Raw genomic sequence first — 26967 nt, 5'->3', positions numbered from 1 at the left:
TGCCGCCAAAAGTGGGGGCCGGGGCCGGAGGGGGCGGGCAACTCCAATAGCTGGAGTGTCCTGCGGTGCTGGCACAAAGGGGTGAGCCTTTGAGGCTCACCGCCAGGTGTGACAGCTCCTGCCTGGGGGAGGTGTTAGCATCTCCACCCAGTGCAGGCTTTGTTACTGGCCTCAGAGTGACAAAGGCACTCTCCCCATGGGGCCAGCAACATGTCTCGGTTGTGGCAGGCTGCTGGAACTAGTCAGCCTACACAGATAGTCGGTTAAGGTTTCAGGGGACACCTCTAAGGTGCCCTCTGGGGTGTATTTTACAATAAAATGTACACTGGCATCAGTGTGCATTTATTGTGCTGAGAAGTTTGATACCAAACTTCCCAGTTTTCAGTGTAGCCATTATGGTGCTGTGGAGTTCGTGTTTGACAGACTCCCAGACCATATACTCTTATGGCTACCCTGCACTTACAATGTCTAAGGTATTGCTTAGACACTGTAGGGGCACAGTGCTCATGCACTGGTGCCCTCGCCTATGGTATAGTGCACCCTGCCTTAGGGCTGTAAGGCCTGCTAGAGGGGTGACTTATCTATACCTGAATAGGCAGTGAGAGGCTGGCATGGCACCCTGAGGGGAGTACCATGTCGACTTACTCGTTTTGTTCTCACCAGCACCCACAAGCTGGTAAGCAGTGTGTCTGTGCTGAGTGAGGGGTCCCCAGGGTGTCTTAAGATATGCTGTAGCCCTTAGAGACCTTCCCTGGCATCAGGGCCCTTGGTACCAGGGGTACCAGTTACAAGGGACTTACCTGGATGCCAGGGTGTGCCAATTGTGGAATCAAAAGTACAGGTTAGGGAAAGAACACTGGTGCTGGGGCCTGGTTAGCAGGCCTCATCACACTTTCAATTCAAAACATAGCATCAGCAAAGGCAAAAAGTCAGGGGGTAACCATGCCAAGGAGGCATTTCCTTACACCTACAGAGGTCCTACAACATGGACAAACTATGTGAACTCCTACCCTGTCAGCAACAACCTTGCAGTTACCCTAATGGGTACATGAGCCAAACCTGAATCTTGTCCTCCAGTCAATGGACAAGCCGCCAGGTGACACATACTTGCTCCTGGCGACCTGCCTTTCCTGCTTCAACATCCTAAGCTGTAGAGCCTAGTAGTTCAGGCTTCCACAAGCAACCTGAATCCAAATTAATTACTTACGAAGCCCACTGATTAGGGAATCCAAGCTCATGGAAGCATTTGTTATGCAACTATTTTCCTCCACCATTATCACACTATGCTCCATTGATTCCATGTGCGTCCTGAGGAGTTATGTGCATGCTTTAGGGAACATGGTGGTTGAGATCTTGCTCATAGTTCCTGAATAATTTCACACTGTTCTGGTGCAGATTATTTTAAAAAAAAAGATACTGTGAGTCGTCATTCTTTCTATTCTGAACATCACCAACTTATTGGGTGGGGCTTTTGGAACCAGCAAGTTGCTTTAGCTGCCCGGGTAGATAAGAACCACTGGCATTTCCAGTGATGTTGAAGCTTTGCTTAGAGGCATACCATAAAACAGCACTGGTCTCTGCTGACTCAGCACAGGAGCACTTGAAAGAGCTTATAGCCACAGCGCATACCCTCAGCAGTCCAGCTTGCAGTGTCTTCAGCAGTTTTGCCGATTTTAGAATAGGACTTTCACCAAATACAGTAACAAAGGCACCATGCACACCAGCAAAACCACCAGTCTTTTCCAAGTCAGCCAGCCTGCAATGTCCATGCCCTCAGGGACAACTTACTTTGCAGTCCTGCGTCTCCTGTCAACACACCCCATCACCTCTGCTTCAAAACCCTTTTCGTTTGCCTTCAGCATCACTTGGCAATCCCATTACAGGCAGGATAAGGTTTTCCCTCCACTGTTGGCAGAGCATCACATCAGAGGGATGTGCGCATCTTTCTGTCCACTCAACCAGACTTACCACCTACACCACAGTGAATTCCAGAGGAGCACTTGACCATCCGTCAAAGGCTGGTTGTAGGAAAATGTCACTGTTGGCATGGTTACCCCCTAACGGTTTGCCTTTTGTTGATGCCAGCTTTAATTGGAAGTGTGCTGGGATCCTGCTAACCAGGCCCCAGCACCGGTGTTCTTTACCTAAAACTGTACCTTTGTTTCCACAGTTGGTGCAGCCCTGACACACAGTTAAGTCCCTTGTAAATGGTAGCCCTGATACCAAGGGTCCTGTGGCCAGGGAAGGTCTCTAGGGGCTACAGCATGTATTATGCCACCCTGGGGACCCCTCACTCAGCACATGCACACTGCCCTGCAGCTTGTGTGTGCTAGTGAGGAGAAAGACTAAGTCGACAAGGCACTCCCCTCAGGGTGCTGTGCCCACAAACCACTGCCTGTGGCACTGGTAAGTCCCCCCCCCCCCCAGCAGACCTTACAGCCCTAAGGCAGGGTGCACTATACCACAGGTGAGGGCATAGGTGCATCAGCACTAAGCCCCTACAGTGTCTAAGTCAATCCTTAGACATTGTAAGTGCAGGGTAGCTCATTGAGTATATGGTCTGGGAGTTTGTCAAAACGAATTCCACAGTTCCGTAATGGCTACACTGAAAACTAGGAAGTGTGGTATCAAACTTCTCAGCACAATACATCCACACTGATGCCAGTGTGGGATGTATTAAAAAATGCACACAGAGGGCATCATAGAAATGCCCCCTGTATGTTAGCCCTAGTGTTAGTGTGTGACTGACCGGTCTGTGCCAGCCTGCTACTCCCAGGCGAGTTTCTGACCACATGGGGTGAGTGCCTTTGGGGCACTCTGTGGTCAGAAACAAAGCCGGTCTCCTGGGTGGAGGTGCTTCATACCTCCCCCTGCAGGAACTGTAACACCTGGTGGTGCACCTCAAGGCTCATGCCTGGTGTTAAAATGCAGCACCACCATTTTTGGCAGCAAGGTCGGGGAAATAATGAGAAAAACAAGGAGGAGTCACTCCCTCAGCCAGGTCCACCCCTAAGGTGAAGAGAGCTCTACCAAACCCCCCTGGCCTGCCCTCCGACAACGCGGGTACTTACCTGCAGCAGACCGGAACCAGAGCACCCCCTGTCTCCATATGCGCCCAATTTGTTTTGGCTCCTGTTTGACCTCTGCACCTGACTGGCCCTGTGTTGCTGGTGCTTGGGGTTGACTTGAAACCCCAACGTTGGGCTACCTATGCCCCAGAGACTGAACTTGTAAGTGTGGTACTTACCTAAGAAACTGTACTTTACACACCTCCCCGTGGAACTGTTGAACATTGCAGTGTCCAGCTTTTTGCCATTTTTAGAAAAACTGTGTACATTGTTGATTCCGTTCAAAGTACTAAGGATTACTATTCAAAGTATCTTTCGTTTAATCTATTTACCTGCTAAATTAATCTTGTTGTTCTAGAAATAAATAGAAAAAAAAAAAATTCTATATAAAAACCGATTGGCCTGGAGTTAAGTCATTGAGTGTGTGTTTTCACTTATTGCTTGTGTTTGTACAACAAATGCTTGACACTACCCTCTGATAAGCCTAACTGCTCGACCACACTACCACAAATAGAGCATTAGTATTATCTATTATTTCCTCTGTCAAGCCTCTTGGGGAACCCCTGGACTCTGTGCACACTATTTCTCATTTTGATATAGAATATACAGAGCCAGCTTCCTACAGTAGTCGAGCCTATCTTGGACAAGGGGTCATCAAGAAGGTTCTGTCATCAGAAATGGGGGCATGACGCGATTCTCATTTTTTCCTGGTATAGAAAAAAGGACTGAGTGACTAGTCCTTTTTAAGATCTAGGCCCTCTGAAAAAGGACAAGTTTGAGATGCACACTCTGGACCAAGTCCTATCTGTTGTGAATCCAGGCGACTGCATGGTAGGTTGGATTTGCCTGATGCCAAATTTCACATCCCCATCCTGCAGTAGCATAGGTGTGAGAAATCTTGGTAGAGTAACCACTACTCCGCTTTGCCGAAGGTAAGTGTTTTTTTCATCACAGTTCTGGTACTGGCTGTTTGGGTGTTACCTTTTGCCTCCATTGTTATGAATGATAGACACATTTTCATATAAAATGAGTCAGCAAGGAGCCCAGTAGTACAGGAAGATACAGCACTGACAAAATAATCTTTAAAAAAAGATTCTGTAGACCAGAAACCTACTTTTCCTATGGTATGCGTTTTAAATTGCCGATGTCGTGATTTAGAACATGTTTAACTTCGTATGGAGTGCATTGGCCCATTGATGCATAATCCTCATGCCACACAAAGCATACCTTTTGACTTTGTCAATTATTTTTTATTGCCTTATGCTTTAAATATTTCTATTTGTATATTCATTTCTGTTTATGCCATGACAAGACTAAATTTGGCTCAATGGCACGTTATTTACAGAATATATTAAGTATGCACTCTCACATTTATTCCTTAAGTGCAAAAGTCGAATTCCGTATTTTCAGTACAGCAAAATTAACAAGAGCGCAGTTCTTCTATTGCATTTTACAGTGACTTTGTGCAGGGGAACGACTCTGATAGAAGGTGGAGGTCTCTTTACTGTTATTGTACCTTAATGCACTCCCTCATCCTTATTTTGTTTAACTCCTCAGCTGCTGCACCCCCATTTCCCACCTCCCCAAGGGCTGAGCCCTTTTTTGACTATTTGGGGTAGTTCACACTTAGGCCATCATAACGTTTTGTCCACATAAGCTATCCACACCAAATTTGTGTCCTTTGTTTTTTCCAACATTCCTAGGTATTCTAAAGGCACCTAGAGTTTGTGGGTACCCCTGGAGGAGGGCAAGAAATTAACCAAAATACAGCGAACATTTTTTTTATATTTTTTTTAAACATGGTAAAAAAGGGGCTGCCGAAGAAGGCTTGTGTTTTTTTCCCTGAAAATGGCATAAACAAAGAGTTTGCAGTTTAACTTTTTCCTGCTGTGTCAGATTTCTGAAAGCCGTATACCGTTACATTTGGTAGACTCTTCTGGTTTGCTGGGATATATATAGGACTTGTAGGTTCATCAAGATCCCTAGGTACGCAGAGCCGAATAAATTAGCTGCACCTTGCAATGGGTTTTCATTCTATTCCAGGTATACAGCAGTTAATTTGCAGCAATATAAAGAGTGAAAAATAGGTATCAAGAAAACCTTTGTATTTACAAAATGGCATAAGATAGGGTGTTGAAGCAGTGTTTTTTTTTGCACATCTCTGAAGTCCGGGGTGCCGATACTAGCATGTGAATTACAGGGAATTTCTGAAATAGTCGTCTTTTTTACACTCTGTCTTACATTTGGACGGAAAAAATGTAGAGAAAGACAAAGGGCAGTAACACTGTGATTCTGTGTTCCCCCAAGTCTCCTGATAAAAATGGTACCTCACTTGCGTGGATAGGCTTAATGCCCGCGACAGGAAACGCAACATGGACACATCACATTTTTATTTGAAATCTGACCTGTTTTTTGGAAAGTGCCTAGCTGTGGACTTTGGAATTTAGCTCAACCGTCACCTAGGGGAAACCCACCAAACCTGGACATTTCTAAAAACTAGACACCAAGGGGAATTCAGAATGGGGTGACTTGTGGGGCTCTCACCAGGTTCTGTTACCCAGAATCCTTTGCAAACCTCAAAATTTGGCCCCCAAATATTTTTTCCTCCCATTTCGGTGACTGAAAGTTCTGGAATCTAAGAGGAGCCACACATTTCCTTCCACCCAGCATTCCCCCAAATGTCCTGATAAAATTGGTTCCTCACTTGTGTGGGTAGGCCTAGTGCCCGTGAAAGGAAATGCCCCAAAACACTATGTGTGCACATCAAAATGATCAAATAGAAAACTACCTGTTTTTGCGGGGGTGGGGGGCACCTGCGTTTTTGTTCCTGGGTCAGCAGCCGTATAGGGAAACCTTCCAAACCCAAACATTTCTGAAAACTAGACACCCGAGGTAGTCCAGGGAGGTGTGACTTGCGTAGATTCCCCCAGTGTTTTCCTACCCAGAATCAACTCCAAATTTAGCTTTAAAAAAAAAACACACTTTTCCCACATTTCTGTGTGGGATCAGTGAACCGGGACAAATTTCCTACCATCCAATGTTCCCCTCAGTCTCCCAGTAAAAATGATACTTTACTTGTTTAGGTGGGCCAAGTACCTGTGACCGGGAAGAGCCAAAAACATGTCGAAATTGAGGGGGAACAAAAGCGGGTCCAAAAGGGCAGTTTGAAAATAAAAATAAAATAACAATTAGGCTGACAAGTGGGGAAGAATTTTTATCGGTATAGATGTGACAATACTGGGTGGTAGGAATTTTGTAGATTCCTGAAGGTTCCATAACGAAAATGTGTGATTTCTAGCAAAGTTGGAGGTTTGCTGGGCATTGTGGGTAAGAAAGTGGTGCAGGGTGAATGTGAAGCACACCACCCTGAACTCACTCAGCTGTTTAGTTGGCCATAACCCCCACACTCTTTTTTGGAAAGAAAAAGAAAAAAAATCTTCCCTGGTCTCTGGTGGGCTTTCTGCTCCCTTTGGAGTCATATGGGCCTTCCAAAAATAGGCTGATCTGCCCCCAAGGGGGGCATATATATCTAGCAGTAATGTGCCCCCATGGGGAGTGACCCTTTCCCAAGGATCTGCAATCCTCCACCCTCCCACCCCTCTACCCCCCCCCCCCACACACACACAAAACACACACACACACACACACAAAACACACACACACACACACACACACACACACAAAACACACACACACACAAAACACACACAAAACACACACACACACACAAAACACACACTCACCAATCCCTGGTGCCCAAGTGGTTTCTACCTATCCCCCCTCCCACTTTCTTGGGGGTAGATCGGCCTAATAAAAATAGGCTGATCTGACCACTGGGAGGCAGTAAAGGCCTAAAATAAATGTGTCCCCAGGGGAGAGAACCTTGCCTAAGGGGTTGCTCCCCACATAAAAATAAAATAAAACAAAACAAAAAATCCCTGGTGCCTAGAGGTTTCGGCTAATTACAATAGGCCGATCTGCCCCCAAGGGGGTCAGAAATGACCTAAGAACTATTGGTCCTAATCCTCAAACACAAGATAGAGGATTTCTCATGGAGGGGGTCACTTCAGCTCTGGACACCTTATGGGGTGGTCCTGGCTGAGGGGATGATGACTCCTTGTTTTTCTCATTATCCCTCTGGAATTGCTGCCAAAAGTGAGGGCTTGTCTGGGGGGTGCGCATCTCCACTGGCTGGAGTGCCCTGGGGCACTGTAACAGCAGGCTTGAGCCTTTGAGGATTGACGTAGGCACTCCAAACGTTTTAATGCTGCGCCCCCCAGTTAAAAAAATAAAAATCATTGCCCCCCCCCAAAGTTTTTCACAATTTTTTTTATAAAGTTGGCAGTTTTTAAATATTTCTAGAAGTAATTAAACATTGCAGTTAAGTTCTGTTGCCTTTTCAAAAAAGCAAAAATATGTGTTCGATGGCATGTGTAGCTGCAGATACACATGTTGTGCATAGCCCGCCATCTGGTGTTGGGTCGGAGTGTTACAAGTTGTTTTTCTTCGAAGAAGTCTTTCGAGTCACGAGACCGAGGGACTCCTCCTCCTTTGCTTCCATTGCGCATGGGCGTCGACTCCATCTTCGATTGTTTTTCTTTCCGCCATCGGGTTCGGACGTGTTCCTTTTCGGTCCGGGTCCGGAACGGAAAGATAGTTAGAAATTCGGAAAATTACGTCGGTATTGTTGCATTCGGGATCGGATTAGATAGAATCGACACGAATCGAATCGTGAAGAGCTCCGGTAGCCCTTCGGGGTAATTTCGATCCCCCGTCGGGGCCTGGTCGGCCCGACCGCGTGTAACATCGAGGCTGATGGAACAGACCCGTTCCGATTCTGCCCTAAATGCCACAACAAATACCCATATACAGACCAACATTTGGTCTGTAACCTATGCCTGTCGCCCGAGCACAAGGAAGAAACTTGTGAGGCCTGTCGTGCGTTTCGATCCCGAAAAATGCTCCGTGACCGGCGAGCCAGAAGATTACAGATGGCGTCCACGCCGACAGGACACCGAGAGTTCGAGGAACAAGGAGAAGAAGAGGAAGCCTTCTCTATCCATGAATCGGACTCTGAGGAATTCGACGTCCACGAAACAGTGAGTAAGACGTTGAAGCCAGCACACAAGAAAACAGACAAGGCCCAGGGGATGCCACTGCCAACAGGCCATGGCTCAACCCATAAAGTCGGTGACCGCCCATCGGCACCGAAAAAGGCCGAACTAGTGCCGAGATCGTCCGACTCGGGTCGAGACACAGGCACGCAGCAATCTCTGGACCGAGAAAGTGCTGCTGACAAAGATAGACGCCGAGACATCGGAGCCAAAGCTGCTCGACGCAGAGACAGCGGCACCGAGGAGGATCGACGCCGAGAAGTTTCGACTCCAAAAAAGAGAAAAGTCGCCTCGGAGCCGAAAACGAGTAAGGACATAGTTTCGGTGCCGAAACGACCGGCAACCGAGCCAACAACCAGCTCATATTCAGAGGAGCAATCACTGTCCTCTCAATTGCGCAAACATAGATTCGAGGAAGAGTTGCAGTCCACTGAAGTAGACCACACTCAAAAGCGGATCTTTATACAGAGTGGAACAGGGAAGATCAGCACCCTTCCCCCTATTAGGAGAAAAAGGAGACTTGAGTTCCAAATACAGGAACAAGCACCACAAACAAAAGTGGTGAAGAAGGTAACTCCGCCACCCTCTCCTCCACCTGTAACTTACATATCACCGGCACAGACTCCGTCACACTCACCGGCTCACACCACCATGAGCCAAGATGACCAGGACGCTTGGGACCTATACGACGCCCCAGTGTCAGACAACAGTCCGGAGGCGTACCCTACCAAGCCCTCACCACCAGAGGACAGCACAGCGTATTCACAGGTGGTAGCTAGGGCAGCAGAGTTCCATAACGTGTCGCTACACTCGGAACCTGTCGAGGATGACTTCCTTTTCAACACCCTCTCCTCCACCCATAGCACCTACCAGAGCCTGCCTATGCTCCCAGGAATGCTAAGGCACGCAAAGCAAATCTTCAAAGAGCCTGTGAAGAGTACAGCAATAACACCAAGGGTGGAAAAGAAATACAAAGCACCGCCCACAGACCCTGCTTTCATCACCTCACAACTCCCACCAGATTCGGTTGTTGTAGGGGCAGCTCGCAAGAGAGCCAACTCTCACACGTCAGGCGATGCACCACCTCCGGATAAAGAAAGCCGCAAGTTCGACGCAGCCGGAAAAAGGGTCGCAGTACAAGCTGCAAACCAGTGGCGCATCGCTAACTCTCAAGCGCTCCTAGCGCGATATGATAGAGCCCATTGGGACGAGATGCAGCACCTCATCGAGCATCTACCCAAGGATTTACAAAAAAGGGCGAAACAGGTGGTTGAGGAGGGACAAAACATCTCCAATAACCAAATACGCTCCTCTATGGATGCAGCTGACACAGCTGCAAGAACAATTGACACAGCAGTAACCATAAGAAGGCACGCGTGGTTACGAACATCTGGCTTTAAACCGGAGATACAGCAAGCGGTGCTCAATATGCCATTCAATGAGCAACAATTGTTCGGACCTGAAGTGGACACGGCAATTGAGAAGCTAAAAAAGGACACTGACACTGCCAAGGCCATGGGCGCACTCTATTCCCCGCAGGGCAGAGGCACTTTCGGCACCTTCCGCAAAACAACCTTCAGAGGGGGGTTTCGGGGTTAGGCCACACAAGCCAGTACCTCACATTCAACACCGTCTACCTACCAGGGACAGTACCAAAGGGGAGGCTTTCGGGGCCAGTACAGAGGAGGACAATTCCCTAGAAACGGGGGAAAATTTCAAAGCCCAAAAACACCTGCAACCAAACAGTGACTCACAGGTCACTCATCCCCTCCACACAACACCAGTGGGGGGAAGAATAAGTCAGTATTACCAATCTTGGGAGGAAATGACAACAGACACTTGGGTCTTAGCAATTATCCAACATGGTTATTGCATAGAATTTCTCCAAATCCCTCCAAATATACCACCAAAAACACAGAATATATCAAAACAGCATTCAGACCTTCTGGAAATAGAAGTTCAAGCATTACTGCAAAAGAACGCAATAGAACTGGTACCAGGTACACAAATAAACACAGGAGTTTACTCACTGTACTTTCTAATACCAAAAAAGGACAAAACACTGAGACCAATCCTAGATCTCAGAACACTAAACACCTACATCAAATCAGAACACTTTCACATGGTCACGCTACAAGAAGTGTTACCATTGCTAAAGCAACAAGACTACATGACAACCTTAGATCTCAAAGACGCATATTTCCACATACCGGTACATCCCTCGCACAGGAAATACCTAAGGTTCGTATTCAAAGGAATACATTACCAATTCGAAGTATTGCCGTTCGGTATAACAACCGCACCAAGAGTCTTTACAAAATGCCTAGCAGTAGTAGCTGCACACATCAGAAGGCAGCAAATACACGTATTCCCGTATCTAGACGATTGGCTAATCAAGACCAACTCACTGACAAAGTGTTCACACCACACAGATCAGGTCATACAAACCCTCTACAAACTCGGTTTCTCAGTCAACTATGCGAAATCATGCATTCTGCCGTGCAAAGTACAGCAATACCTAGGAGCAACAATAGACACAACAAGGGGAATAGCCACTCCCAAGTCCACAAAGGGTTCAAAATTTCCAAAAAGTTATACAAACCATGTATCCAACACAAAAAATACAGGCAAAGATGGTATTACAACTCCTAGGCATGATGTCCTCATGCATAGCCATTGTCCCGAATGCAAGTCTGCACATGAGGCCCTTACAACAGTGCCTAGCATCACAATGGTCACAAGCACAGGGTCACCTTCTAGATCTGGTGTTGATAGACCGCCAAACATACATCTCGCTTCTATGGTGGAACAGTATAAATTTAAACAAAGGGCGGCCTTTCCAAGACCCAGTGCCACAATACGTGATAACAACAGATGCTTCCATGACAGGGTGGGGAGCACACCTCAATCAACACAGCATCCAAGCACAATGGGACGTACATCAAACAAAGCTGCATATAAATCACCTCGAACTGCTAGCAGTTTTCCTAGCGTTAAAAGCATTCCAACCCATCATAACCCACAAGTACATTCTTGTCAAAACAGACAACATGACAACAATGTATTATCTAAACAAACGGGGGGACACACTCGACACAGCTGTGCCTCCTGGCACAAAAAATATGGCAATGGGCAATTCACAACCACATTCGCCTAATAGCACAGTTTATTCCAGGGATCCGAATCAACTTGCAGACAATCTCTCTCGAGATCACCAACAGGTCCACGAATGGGAAATTCACCCCCAAATTCTAAACACTTACTTCAAAATTTGGGGAACACCTCAAATAGACTTATTTGCAACAAAGGAGAACGCAAAATGCCAAAACTTCGCATCCAGATACCCACACAGGCAGTCCCAAGGCAATGCCCTGTGGATGAACTGGTCAGGGAAATTTGCGTACGCTTTTCCCCCTCTCCCTCTCCTTCCATATCTAGTAAACAAATTGAGTCAAAACAAATTCAAACTCATACTGATAGCACCAACATGGGCGAGGCAACCATAGTACACAACACTGCTAGACCTATCAGTAGTACCCCACGTCAAGTTACCCAACAGGCCAGATCTGTTAACACAACACAAACAACAGATCAGGCATCCAAACCCAGCATCGCTGAATCTAGCAATCTGGCTCCTGAAATCCTAGAATTCGGACACTTAAACCTCACCCAAGAATGTATGGAAGTCATAAAGCAAGCTAGAAGACCATCCACTAGACACTGCTATGCAAGCAAATGGAAAAGGTTTGTTTTCTACTGCCATAATAATCAAATTCAACCATTACACGCATCTCCAAAGGATGTAGTGGGTTACTTACTACACTTACAAAAATCAAACCTGGCCTTCTCTTCCATTAAAATACACCTCGCAGCAATATCTGCATACCTGCAGATTACCCATTCAACTTCACTATTTAGGATACCTGTCATTAAAGCGTTTATGGAAGGCCTCAAAAGAATTATACCACCAAGGACACCACCCGTTCCTTCATGGAACCTCAACATCGTCTTAACGAGACTCATGGGTCCACCTTTTGAACCCATGCATTCTTGCGAAATACAATTCCTAACCTGGAAAGTTGCATTTCTCATCGCCATCACATCTCTAAGAAGAGTAAGTGAAATTCAGGCGTTTACAATACAAGAACCTTATATCCAAATACACAAAAATAAGGTAGTCCTAAGAACCAATCCTAAATTTCTACCAAAGGTTATTTCACCGTTCCACTTAAATCAAACGGTAGAACTACCAGTGTTCTTCCCACAGCCAGACTCGGTAGCTGAAAGGGCACTACATACATTAGACATCAGAAGAGCACTAATGTACTACATTGACAGAACAAAACAAATCAGAAAAACAAAACAACTGTTTATTGCATTCCAAAAACCTCATACAGGAAACCCAATATCAAAACAGGGTATAGCCAGATGGATAGTTAAATGCATCCAAATCTGCTACCTTAAAGCCAAAAGGGAGCTGCCCATTACACCAAGGGCACACTCAACCCGAAAGAAAGGCGCTAGCATGGCCTTCCTAGGGAATATTCCAATGCACGAGATATGTAAGGCAGCCACATGGTCTACGCCTCACACATTTACTAAGCACTACTGTGTAGACGTGCTATCTGCACAACAAGCCACAGTAGGTCAAGCCGTACTAAGAACTCTATTTCAGACTACTTCCACTCCTACAGGCTGAGCCACCGCTTTTGGGGAGATAACTGCTTACTAGTCTATGCACAACATGTGTATCTGCAGGCTACACATGCCATTGAACTGAAAATGTCACTTACCCAGTGTACATCTGTTCGTGGCATTAGTCGCTGCAGATTCACATGTGCCCACCCTCCTCCCCGGGAGCCTGTAGCCGTTTGGAAGTTATCTTCAACTTTGTACATTTTGTAAATATATTACTTAAACCTTAATTGGTACATACTTATTGACTCCATTGCATGGGCACTATTACTAACACACACAACTCCTACCTCACCCTCTGCGGGGAAAACAATCGAAGATGGAGTCGACGCCCATGCGCAATGGAAGCAAAGGAGGAGGAGTCCCTCGGTCTCGTGACTCGAAAGACTTCTTCGAAGAAAAGCAACTTGTAACACTCCGACCCAACACCAGATTGCGGGCTATGCACAACATGTGAATCTGCAGCGACTAATGCCACGAACAGATGTACACTGGGTAAGTGACATTTTCATTCTGCTTAAAACAAAACACTTTTCTGTGTAATGCTTATTTTGGCCAGTGCATTGAAACCCCCCCTCCCCCTCCCCCCCACCCCACCCCCCCAGAATCACTTGTGCCCCCCCCCAGTTTAAAGACCCCTGCTGTAGAGGCATAGTGCGTATGCACCTATGCCCTCAACTGTGGTATAGTGCACCCTGCCTTAGGGCTGTAAGGCCTGCTAGAGGGGTGACTTACCTATGCCACAGGCAGTGGTTTGTGTCGACTTTGTCTTTTCTCCCCACTAGCACACACAAGCTGCAAGGCAGTGTTCCATGTACTGAGTGAGGGGTCCCTTAGGGTTAAATAATACATGCTGCAGCCCCTAGGGACGTTCCCTGGCCACAGGGCCCTTGTAACCAGGTGTACCTTTTACAAGGGACTTAACTGTGTGCCAGGGCTGTACCAATTGTAGAAAACAAAGATTCAGTTTTAGTGAAAGAACACTGGTGCTGGGGCCTGGTTAGCAGGGTCTGCGAACACTTCCAATCAACGCTGGCATCAACCCTAGGCAAAAAGTGGGGGGTGACCATGCCAACAGTGGCATTTTCCTACAACCCTCCACACATTATCTTATTAAACCATATATGTTCTGGTTTTAAGTTATTTTCTTAATTTGATCTTTTTCCAGCTAGTCTTGTTTTATTTTCACTTTGTCCCTATGCCACCAGCCTGATTCCCACCTCACATCCTTTCCTCCTTTCACCATACTCCCTCTCTCCATAGCGTCTCCACCCACACTGTGATTGTTGTGATGCAGCATATCTTCTCTCCACTCTTTCTTGTGTTTTTCATGTTATGCTTCATCTTATTCGGCCCAGAGGATTGATTAAGTATGTCAAGCCCGTATATATTTCAGAAGTTTTTTGCATCAGACCTTCTCTCTTTTGATTATTGGTGGCTAACAGTAACCTAGTGCCCTTTCATGGTTAAACTAAGCGCCTGGTGTACTATACATGCGATCTTTTTTTGCTGTGCATGTAAATTTGATCAGATTGCATATCACTCTGAAATGAGCTTATAAGTTGTGGTTAAAATCTGTGTTGCAGAATTCATATACGATAATATTAATATCTTTCAAGGAAGTTAAGGTATTCCGTTCATCGCAAACCATTGCATGTCAGTTCATCCGTCAAACAAAGGGCCATTGCAAGCTTTTTCCACATGGAAAAGAGTCATAGTAACTTAACAATGTAACTGGGATGTTTTATTCTTTTCAGCTCTCCAACATGCTGGGAAGCACATGGAAGACTGCATTGTCTCTTCTTACACAGCACTTCTTCTTGGCTGCCTTTGCCAAGAAAGCCCGGTATGTAATCTGTGTTTGTGGATCATTTTGAACTCTCTGAAATTTTTATTCAACTGTCCATGAAGAAATTGGTTATTTCTGTAAGTTGGGCATACTGCATTTTCACCTTGTTGGCAAATATTTCATTGAAACAACGGTGTGCAAACATGAATGAGACCGTTTGTCAAATTCTTAACTTGCGGTAAGAGTCCTATTATGCCACTAGCAATTCACCAGTTGTAGAGTTTGTATTCGGTGCCAATGAAATTATGCATTTCTGCAGCTGGAGCTTTTTTTCGCATAGTTGCATATTTGCCTCGAAAAGTGTTTGAGATGTATTAACTAAAAATGCAGCAACGTATGTTGCCACGCAGTGGGAGGTTCTTCACAAAGGTTGACTGGTTACCTTTCTAGTTGATTGATGTATTTGGCTGTTAATCTGGTACTAATGAAGATATACCTTCGCCCACACAGTGTTAACGTGATTAAATAATGAAGTAATACTGTCACAAAATGTGTTGCATTACTCCCCATAATTTGCATTTTCTTGCAGCATAGTATAGTTAACCCTGCCAGATAATGTGGTCCACACCTGCTGTATACCTGTTTTAGTGCTCTTGTCAAGGGGTCATCATTAATATTCATAAAGACGGACTTGTTTCTTCCACTACGTGGAGGATCCTTGGACACTTTTAAAAGCAGAAAAAAACGAAACTGTTAAACTAGGTGAAATAATGACTTGCCTCTGAACAAACAGCTTTTACTCTACATTTGAGCACTTCTAAAAATGAACTAAGGGGCAATATCAAAACCTCAATATGAACTAGAAGTTGAGTTCCTAAAACAGAGAGCATTTTGTGCTGTTCACAAATATTTCATCCTTTCTCCTGATAAAAGTGAGGAAAATTAAGAGTGTCTCAAGCAGTCACCCTAGCCTAAACAAAAACTGCTCTCACTTTAAGTTACAGTCCCCCAGTTCACTTTCCGGCACTAGTGACCCATGTGATTGTTACCTCTGGTATATGGTTCTGGTAACATGTACAAACCACGAGGTTGAAAGCTGAGGGCAATACAGGACCATGTTGCATGCTACTTGTAATGTAATTTTTATATTACCTGATTTTTCTCCTTGTGTTTTTTACTCTTTAGAAAGATTTTCATTATTTGAACCTCATTCGCTTAGTACTTACTGTTGCATGAAACTCCAGCTATGTCTGGGAATGTTTTGAGAAATGTTTTTTTTTTGTGGGGATAAGGTTCTAATATTTAAAATCTGTTTTAGTCAACAATGGGTACCGTTATAAATCCGTTTGTAAATGTGAAACTGTGCCATCTTGCCTGGCATGTTACCCACATTTTTACTTGTATGTATGTTTGTTTTTGCCTGTGTTACTGGGATCCTGCTAGCCAGGACCCCAGTGCTCATAAAGTGTGCACTGTATGTGTTCCCCGTGTGGTGCCTAACTGTATCACTGAGGCTCTGCTAACCAGAACCTCAGTGTTTATGCTCTCTCTGCTTTTAAAATTGTCACTGCAGGCTAGTGACTAATTTTACCAATTCTGATTGGCACACTGGAACACCCTTATAATTCCTAGTATATGGTACCTAGATACCCAGGGTATTGGGATTCCAGGAGATCCCTATGGGCTGCAGCATTTCTTTTGCCACCCATAGGGAGCTCAGACAATTCTTACACAGGATTGCCACTGCAGCCTGAGTGAAATAACGTCCGCGTTATTTCACAGCCATTTTACACTGCACTTAAGTAACTTATAAGTCACCTACATGCCTAACCCTCACTTGGTGAAGGTTAGGTGCAAAGTTACTTAGTGTTTCCCCGGACTTTGTGAGTGCGGGGACACCATTACACGCGTGAACTACATATGGGTCAATACCGATGTGTAACTTCACAAAGGTAACTCCGAACATGGCCATGTAACATGTCTAGGATCATGGAATTGTCACCCCGATACCATTCTGGTATTGGGGGGGACAATTCCATGCATCCCCGGGGCTCCAGCATGGACCCCGGGCACTGCCAAACTAGCTCTCTGGGGTTTTCTCTGCAGCTACCGCTGCTGCCAACCCTCAAACAGGTTTCTGCCCCGTTGGGGCCTGGGCAGCCCAGTCCCAGGAAGGCAGAACAAAGGATTTCCTCTGAGAGAGGGTGTTACACTCTCTCCCTTTGGAAATAGGTGTTAAGGGCCTGAGAGGAGTAGCCTCTCCTGGCCTCTGGAAATGCTTTGAAGAGCACAGATGGTGCCCTCCTTGCATAAACCAGTCTACACCGGTTCAGGGAGCCCCCAGCCCCTGCTCTGGCGTGAAACTGGACAAAGGAAAGGGGAGTGACCACCCCTGTCCATCACCACCCCAGGGGTGGTGCCCAGAGCTCATCCAGTGTGTCCCAGACCTCTGCCATCTTGAATGCAGAGGTGTGAGGGCACAATGGAGATCTCTGAGTGGCCAGTGCCAGCAGGTGACATCAGAGACCCCTCCTGATAGGCTCTTACCTGGTTAGGTAGCCAATCCTCCTCTGAGGGCTATTTAGGGTTTCTCCTGGGGGTTCCTCTTCAGATAACTAATGCAAGAGCTCACCAGAGTTCCTCTGCACTTCTCTCTTCGACTTCTGCCAAGGATCGACCGCTGACTGCTCCAGGACGCCTGCAAAACCGCAACAAAGTAGCAAGAAGACTACCAGCAACATTGTAGCGCCTAATCCTGCTGGCTTTCTCGACTGTTTCCCGGTGGTGCATGCTCTGAGGGCTGTCTGCCTTCACCCTGCACTGGAAGCCAAGAAGAAATCTCCTGTGGGTCGACAGAATCTTCCCCCTGCTACTGCAGGCACCAAACTTCTGCATCACCGGTCCCCTCTCATTTTGACGAGTGTGGTCCCTGGAACACAGGAGCTGGATCCAAGTGATCCCGACAGTCCAGTGGTCCTTCTGTCTAAATTTGGTGGAGGTAAGTCCTTGCCTCCCCACGCCAGACAGTAATCCTGTGTACTGCGTGAACTGCAGCTGCTAGGGCTTCTGTGCACTTTTGCAAGGATTCCTTTGTGCACAGCCTAGCCCAGGTCCCAAGCACTCCGTCCTGCATTGCTCAACTCGCTGAGTTGACCTCCGACTTCGTGGGACCCTCTTTTGTTGTGCTGAGATGACCTCCATGCTCAGATCTTCTGAACGCCTGTTCAGGTGCTTCTGTGGGTACCGCCTGCTTCAGAGTGGGCTCTCTGTTGCTGAGTGCCCTCTCTGTCTCCTCCTCCAAGGGGCGACCTTCTGGTCCTTCCTGGGCCCTGGCAGCACCCAAAACCTTCAACCGTAAATCTTGCAGGTAGCAAGGCTTGTTTGTGGTTTTTCTGTGTGGAAACAACTCTGAATCCTCCATCACGCTGTGGGACATCTTCTGACCCAAGGAGAAGTTCCTGGCACATTCCGTTGTTGCAGAATCATCAGCTTCTTTCACCCGGAGAGGCAGCCATTTTGCACCTTCATCCGGGGTTTAGTGGGCTCATGCCCCCCCCCCACCCCCTGGACACTTGCGTGACTCTTGGACTTGGTCCCCTTTCTTTGCAGGTCCTCAGGTCCAGGAATCCGTCTTCAGTGCTTCGCAGTCAGTCGTTGTCTTTGCAGAATCCCCTATCTTGACTTTACTGTCTTTCTGGGGTAGTAGGCTAACTTTACTCCTACTTTTCAGGGTCTTGGGTGGGGTATCTTGGACACCTTTAGTGTTTTCTTACACTCCCAGCGACCCTCTACACACTACACTAGGCCTACGGTCCATTTGTGGTTCGCATTGCACATTTGGAGTGTATGGTTTTTGTTGCCCCTAGGCCTATTTTATCCTATTGCATTCTATTGGGTTCTACAGTGTTTGCTCCTAAGGGAGTATATCCTCTGAGATACTTTTGGCGTATTGTCATTAAAATAAAGTACCTTTATTTTTAGTAACTCTGAGTATTGTGTGTTCTTATGATATAGTGCTAAATGATATAAGTGGTATAGTAGGAGCTTTGCATGTCTCCTAGTTCAGCCTAAGCTGCTCTGCTGTAGCTACCTCTATCAGCCTAAGCTGCTATAACACTTCTAATCTACTAATAAGAGATAATTGGACCTGGCATAAGGTGTAAGTACCACAAGGTACCCACTATAAGCCAGGCCAGCCTCCTACAGAAACCCTTTGGGAGGAAATTATAAAATGCATTCTAAATGTGCTTTTCTTTTGCAGTACATGGAGACTACGGAATAGGTTTAATAAGACACAATCAGAAAGAAAATAAAGTGCAGTGTTGGATAGTGTAACTGTTTCTGACAGGGTACTGCATTTATGCTTGTTTTCACACAAGTAGGAATTATTTATTGGTAGTTGCTTGGTTCCAGGAAGGGCTTGCATGTGTGTACTTGTAAGGGGTTCCGATGAATGGTCTAAAAGCAGCATTGTCACTCTGAAAGTTTGTCTGCACTGAATGAAATAAAATGCTGTTTTCATAATATGTCTTTGTTTAGAGAAGTAAAGTGTCCTCCATATTAATTAGCCACTCTGAAATATGGGAAATATTTCAGTTGGCACTCTTCTATGTGAAATAAGAATTTTTTAACAAGTGGCACACCAAGCTTAGTCTTTCGTACACTCACTGAAAAAAGAGGTTAGAATGACCTTAAAGTTAGGACTTGTAATAATATCTAGCTTTATGTTAAAAAAACAAACCCTAAGGAATTAATTTTAAGAACAAACGTTTAAGGGGTGTTATAGTTAGGTGAAAATGTCAGTAAAAATATACAGTTTTAAAAGAAGAAAACACAGAAATTCACCAGTTATCTCAAGTAACTAAAAACCATGCCCTAAAGTAACTATAACTCGCCCGCCATGCAAAGTGTGTCATTAATGATCTAGTTAGATGTTGTAGTCTTATCTGTGATGCCATAGCACATATTGTGAGTAGTGTAGTATGGCTGGAATTTAACTGTGCATGGCAAGGATCCACAGCGCTGATTAAAGTTATTTGCAGCATGAATCTTTTTCTGTATTCACGTGCTGTGCATCATTCCGCCCGCCATCTAGTGGTTGGTGTCTATTCTTTTTTTTTTGTCTTGGACATCGTCGACCACCATTTGCTGTTAGGTCTGTCCCCCGCATAATATCAGACGACGCCCTGGAAGTTCCTGTGCGTTGTAGCCACCTTCTCATTCTTTTTTCCACCGTTGGGTCTGGAACCAGGAAGGAGCTCCAAAGCTTTTCGAGACAACGGCAAAAACATCAAGAAATATTTGAAAGTTTTTCACTGGAAGATAATGTCGAAATCAACATAGGCCAAGGCAAGGAGAGAGCCAAACACATTCCCCGACAGGGGACGCCAGAGAAATCCATGGAGTAGGAAAACGAAGCAAGGTATGGGTCATGGAAAACACCACTATTAAATTCTGCCCGAACTGCCACCATTAGTTTGCCCAGCGCGACCTGCACAAGGTCTACAACCTCTGCCTCCCAAAAGATCACAGAGACTAGGTCTGTGAGGCCTGTGCTACACTTGTCCCAAAAACATTAATAGCGCACCTAAAGCAAAGGGAGGAAAACCACACGAATGCGGAGCCAGAAGCACCACGAATCACTGAAGGAGCTAGGCCTATCCATTGATGAGGAAGAACAAGCAGGAGGTGCAGAACTGATACACAGTGGGGTCGGATGTCGAACTCCTCGAGGTGGAGGCAGAGAAAATACATCTGCAAAAGAAGATGACAAAAGACGTCGAAAAGAACCCCAAAAAGATAAAGAAACCACCGAAAGGCTCGGAGGAGAAAATCCCTAATACAGCAAGGCAGCCCCAACTTCCAAGAAAATGACGATTGAGGGCCAGCCACTATCAAGAGAACCCCATGGATCCCAGACCATGGATACCGAAGAGTGTAGCAGGCGGAACCCCGAAGCCATTGGGGAAGGAGACCCAGAGTCAGCTGGGGAACACATGCAGAAAAAACGACTGTCAACAGAACAAGAAGTCGAAAAGGCATCGGAGGTGGAGAAAAAGAGGTGCCACCTGGAGGCTGAAATGGCAGCGTTCCTGCAAAGGAAGGAGGAGTTCGACACACTAAAACAATTACAAATTCCACCCAAACCCTCTTTTGCCTTGATGGATGCCGAAGTGGAAGAAACCGTCCTCAAAGCCCCGGGCAACCTATGAACCACACGAAGAAGAGGCTGAGGAGGAATTTTGTGTACCCGAGGAAGAGGAAGCCACAGGGCGTTTCGTGCATGATTGGAATGATCTCAAAACAGAGAGCCAAGAAGAGGAGGTCGATATCTAACCCTCTAAGCCTTTGTCCCCGACGACATCACATGCTACAACAACCTGGTAAAGAGGGCAGCAGACACATATGGAGTACCCCTGGAGCAAGAGAAATGGGACTCCTGCTTCCTACTTGAAACCCTCATGCCTTCAAGCAAGGGCAGTCTATATCTGTCCATATTACCTAACATACTGGACCAAGGTAAGGAGGCCTTCAAGGAACCTGGGGCAGCCAAAGGGGTTACGCTGAGGGTGGAAAGAAAAAAACAAACCCTCTCCGAAGGACCCCAGATACATTCAGGGAAACACCGTGGCGGACTCCATCATTGTCACAACAGCAAGAAGGAGGAGCAATGCACACTACTCCACAGGCCCATTCCAGAAAGAGAAACCAAGGGACTGGACATGGTGGGGAGGAATATGGAAAGAGAAGTGACAAAAACAGGGGCGTACAGCCAATGCCCTCCTAAACAGATACAGACACCAGCAGTGGGATTAAATTGATGAAATCATGAAAAAACTCCCAGAAGGAGCTAAGAGGGCAAAGAGGATTATACAGGAGGGAAAAACTATTGCCAACACATGCTTAAAATCCACTATGGCTGCCACAGACACAGCCTGCAGTCAGATGTGCACAGGAACAACACTCAGAAGGCATGCATTGCTGAGGATATCTGGCTTCAAACCCGAAGTGCAGGCCTCCATAATGAACAAACCTTTCACGGGAGAGGCTTTGTTTGGCCAAGAAGTGGACAAGTCCTTACAGCAAATTAAGAAGGACAATGATATAGCCAAAGCAATGGGGGCATTACAATTCAGAGGCAACTTTAGGAGAGGGAGCAATATCGGAAGGGCCACAGGAAAAGGAGCCTTTACCCCAGGGCAGCAGCAATCAACCCATTGGAGTACCCTACAGGGTAGCCAACAATGAGGGTACCAACAATGGCAACACCCGTGATACTGCCCTTTCGAGGGAGAGCAAGGGGCCAACCCCCTAGGAGGGAGGGGGCCTCCAAGTGGCTCACAAATGCCCTTGAGCCCCCTCACAACACTGGTAGGGGTAGGATAGCTCTGTACCCAGTACAGAGGGAGAAAATTACTACAGACAATTGGGTACTAAACATGGTATGCCACGGCTACTGTATAGAACGCTCAAAGCTACCACCATCAATTCCACCAAGGAACAAAATGTATCAGAGTTGCAGAACTAGTTCAACTAAAAGGAGGTGAAAGAACTACTTTCTGGTGCCAAAGCAAGATCTTAAACTAAGACCGATCCTAGACCTCAGGTTCATAAACAAATTCATTTGCACCCAGCATTTTAAGATGACAACCCCACAGGGGGTAATACCACTCCTGCAGAGAGGAGATTACATAGCAATCATAGACCTTCAGGAGGCCTACTTGCACATACCACAAATCAGGCACACAAAAAATACCTCTGATTCGTACTCAAAGGAGTGCACTATCAATTCAAGGTCTTAACATTTGGAATAAAATCAGCACCAAGAGTATTCACAAAATGCCTGGTGACAGTCCCGGCAATCCTAATAAGAAAGGAAGTTCACATGTACCCCTACCTGGACGATATAGAGCATGTACAAGAGAGAAATATCAAAGACCTATCGAAACAGTTATCCCAACCCTACAAGAGCTTGGGTTCAGTATAAACCACAAAAAATAATCACCACAAAAAGAACAAATCATCCTAGGAGCCAGACTCGACACAAGGAGAGCACATGCTTACCCTGCCCAAAAGAGAATACAAGCTATCACAAACTTACCTATGCCAGAGGGGGCAATCTGACAGTGACGACAGTCATGAAACTGATGAGCATGATGGCATCTTGCATCCCTCTTATACAACGTACAAGACTCCACATGTGGCGATTCAAAGAATGGCTAACCAAAAATTGGTCACAACCCACGACTTGGGACGATCTAGTGGTTGTAAAAGAAATTATACAAAAGGAGATACAATTGTGGGTTTTCAAACACCTAAAGGGAAGACCTTTCAAAACAGAAACTCCCTCTGTGACTATCACAACAGGTGGGGGAGCAAAACGGATAGCCTAAGAATCCGAGGCCAATGTAACAACATGGATGCAGTAAAATACATCAATGTCCTAGAACTGACAACAGTTTCTGGCCCTGAAAGCATTTCAACGGTAACTGTCAGGAAAGATGGTAGTAATACAAACATCACAACAATGCTACCTGATCAAGCAAGGGGGTACAAAATAGTTCATCCTAAGCAAGTTAACCTAAGAAATATGGAAGTGGCGATACCTCAGGGTATCGGCCTACAAAAAATACACCTACCGGGAAAGGACAACATAAAGGCAGACAAACTAAGCATACAAGAAAACAGCAAACACGAATGGGAGATAAAACAAGCGCCTTGAAAAATCTTTCAGGATTTTGGGTATGCCAACAATTGACCTCTTGGCATCAGCAGAAAACAAAAAATGCCAACACTTCTGGAGTATAGTGCCCTTTTTGGCATGGCTACCATGCCAACCCCCTCCCCCCAACCCATACCCCACGCGCACATGTTCTTTCACTAAGTGTACTATTTCTTCCACAATTGGCACACCCCTGGCATACAGTAAGTACCTTGTAAAAGGTACCCATGGTACCAAGGGCCCTGTGACCAGAGAAGGTACCCAAGGACTGCAGCATGTAATATGTCACCCTGGGGGAGCCCTCACCAAGCACATACACACTGCCATTGCAGCTTGTGTTTGCTGATGGGGAGAAAGGGTGCCCTCAAACCACTGCCTGTGGCATAGGTAAGTCATCCCTCTAGCAGACCTTACAGCCTTAAGGCAGGGTGCACTATATCACAGGTGAGGGCATAGTTGCATGAGCAATATGCCCCTACAATGTCGAAGTCCATTTTTAGACATTGTGTGTGCGGTGTGGCCATATAAAGTATATGGGCTGGGAGTTTGTCATTATGAACTCTACAATGGCTTAACTGAGTCTGGGAAATTTGGTATCAAACTTCCCAGCACAATAAACCCACACTGATGCCAGTATTGGATCTATTGAAAAATACACCCAGAGGGCATCTTAGAGATACTCCCCCCTGGATATTAGCCAGACTTCTAGTGCAGGGCTGATCGGTCTGTTCCAGACTACCACTTCCAGACGAGTTCCTGACCACATGGAGGTGAGTGCCTTTATGCTCTCTGTGGTCAGAAACAAAGCTTGTGGCGTGGCTTCACACCTCCCCCTGAAGGAACTGTAGCACCTGGCGGTGAGCCTCAAAGGTTCAAGCCTCTTGTCACAGTGCCCCCAGGGCACTCCAGCCAGTAGAGATGCCCACCCCCCCAGACAGAGCCCCAATTTTGGTGGCAGGTCCAGTGATAAAATTAGGGAAAACAAGGATTGACCACTTCAGCTGGGACTACCCCTAAGGTGTCAAGAGCTGAAGTGACTCCCTCCTTGCAAAATCCTCCATCTCGGTTTGGAGGACAGGGACAATAGGGTTAGGTATGTTTCCTATTCCCCAAAGGGAGTGGATGCCCGAAGGGACAGTAGCCAGACAGGACGCCTCCGCAGCCTCATCTTGGACATCCCCTTCCACAGCCACATCACAGCCCACCTTAGAGACCTGCACTGGCTCCCCGTCAACAAGAGAATCACGTTCAAACTCCTAACCCACGCTCACAAAGCACTGCACAACACCGGACCAGAATACCTCAGACGGCTGTCCTACACCCCGACCCAACCGCTTCACTCCACTGACCTTGCCCTCGCCACCGTCCCACGCATCCACAGAATGACCCCAGTGGCAGATCGTTCTCCCACCTCGCCAAGACATGGAACACTCTTCCCATCCACCTGCGACAGACACAGGACCTACTTACCTTCAGGAGACACCTCAAGACTTGGCTGATCTAGCAGTAGCATTTCCCCCCCTCCCACTATACTCCCCCCACCCGCTCTCCCCCAGCGCCTTGAGACACTCACAGGTGATTACTGCGCTTTACAAATGATTTGATTGATTGGCTACTGCCCTCTGACCCCTGTAACGCCCCTAGATCCATGATTTAAGGGCTCCCCTGAACCTAGCTCGTCGGATTCCTGGTGACCTCCAGAAGGAGGACTGTTAATCTGACCTCCAGCAGAGAAGACTGAAGGCACCAGCAGTCTTGGCCCCAGCCCTACAAGCCTGTCTCCAGCTTCTGAAGCCCTGCTTCAAAAGGCAACGCATCCTGCAGGACAAGCGACCTCTTAAAAGCTTCAGGAGGACTGCCTGCACCCCAGCAGACCAAGATCTCCCGTGGACAGCGGCCCTGTATAGAAAGAAACTCCAACAAGGGACTACAGAACTGCCCCAGATCCGCGAGTCCTGCCCACTCTGCACCCAACGCCCACGGCCTGTGTCCAGGTGGCCCAACTGACTAGAGCTGGTCCCCATGTGATAAACTAGTGTTTGCCCTGGGTTGGCCTCTCCTGTCCCAACAAGACGATGCCTGCAGCATAAATCCAGATGATCAGCTCCCCACCTCCCTCTCCCCCTGAAGACTGCACCAGAACCAGATGAAGATTTCTGATTCCAAAAATGTACCCCTACAGCCCCCTGCCCTCAGGGGCTCCGACCTCTGGTGCAGCAACATTCAGCAGGCAGCCCTCATTGTCTAGCTTGTGGTTTTCCAGAATCAAATCCCTGGACCCACCTGCAGCATCTTTGTGATCCCCGGGGTCCCTGTATAGAAAATCATTGGAAGCCAGATGCTGTGTTTGCACCCGGCCACCCCTGTGCCGCTAACGGTGTGTTTAATGCCGACCTGTGGCCCTCCTGGTGCTTGCCTAAACCCCCATGGTCTGCCCTCCCAAGATGCGGGTACTTAGATGTAAGTAGGCTTGATTCCATAGGAGCCTATTTTAAATCTGCCTCTGCTTTGACCTCTGCACCCGGCCAGCCCTGTGTTGCTGGTGGTGGGTGTTTGGGGTTAACTTGAACCCCAACCTGTGGACATCCCAACCCCCGGAGACTGGAACTATAGGTCTTGTACTTACCTTGAAACTGTGCTAAATTCCCCACCCCAGAGAACTGTGTTGGAAAATAGCACTGTCAAATTTTAAAACAGATATTTGCTGTTTATTCAAAAAAGGTATAACTTGCCAAATTGAAACAGTGGTGTTAATACATATGTCTGATACTTACAAATGTACCAGCCTGCAAACTGAATCTTGTGATTCTAGAAATAAAGTAACAAAATATATTTTTGCTGTATAAAAACCATTGGCCTGGATTTAGACATTGTGTGCTTCATTTATTGCCTCTGTGTACAACAATTGCTTTGCACTACCCTCTGATAAGCCTAATAGCTTAACCACACTGCCACAAAAGAGAGCATTAGTATTATCTACTTTAGCCTCTGTTAAGCCTCTGGGGAACCCCTAGACTGTGTGCACACCATATCTCATTTCAATATAATATATACAGAGCTAGCTTCCTACAACTTCGCCTCCAGGTTTCCACACTACCAGTCAAAAGGGACTGCCCTGTCACTAAACTGGTCAGGGAGATTTGCTTACACCTTTCCGCTGATTCCCCTAATACCAAAGGTACTGGAGAAGGCCAGGAGACCTGGAACAAACCTCATCCTTATAGCTCCTTAGTGGGCTAGACAAGCATGGAACTCGGACCTACTTGAACTGTCCAAGGGACAGAGTATGAAGATCAAGGCGGAACGAGACCTACTCACAATACAAAGGGGCCAAGTGTTCCACCCGGAACGGATCAACACTCAACCTAGCAGCATGGCGCCTAAATACATAGAAGTAGGACACCTAAGCCTACCTCACAGAACCATGGAGATACTAAAGGAAGCCATCAACAAGGAGATTCTACGCATCAAAATGGAAAGATACCTTCTATGGTGCACAGGAAACAATACCCTAGAAGTAATAACCTATCTCACACACCTGCTAGACAGAGGAATTGATTACTCTTCCCTCAAAGTACA

The 26967-nt window shown here is 46.5% G+C and overlaps 1 protein-coding gene across 4 annotated transcripts in view; it reads left to right on the top strand.

The window, feature by feature from the left end:
- The window catches only part of WAPL (WAPL cohesin release factor), a 769297-nt gene that overhangs the window by 598980 nt on the left and 143350 nt on the right, over positions 1 to 26967 (top strand). For all 4 annotated transcript variants that reach the window (XM_069240591.1, XM_069240593.1, XM_069240590.1 and 1 more), the window contains exon 17: positions 14635 to 14723. In XM_069240591.1, the coding sequence (XP_069096692.1) occupies positions 14635 to 14723 (89 nt within the window). The remainder of the gene's footprint in view (positions 1 to 14634; positions 14724 to 26967) is intronic.

This window comes from Pleurodeles waltl, chromosome 6, assembly GCF_031143425.1.
Source record: "Pleurodeles waltl isolate 20211129_DDA chromosome 6, aPleWal1.hap1.20221129, whole genome shotgun sequence".
Taxonomy (NCBI): domain Eukaryota; kingdom Metazoa; phylum Chordata; class Amphibia; order Caudata; family Salamandridae; genus Pleurodeles; species Pleurodeles waltl.
The sequence above is the reverse complement of the archived record's forward strand: the minus strand, read 5'-3'. Positions and strand labels throughout refer to the sequence as shown.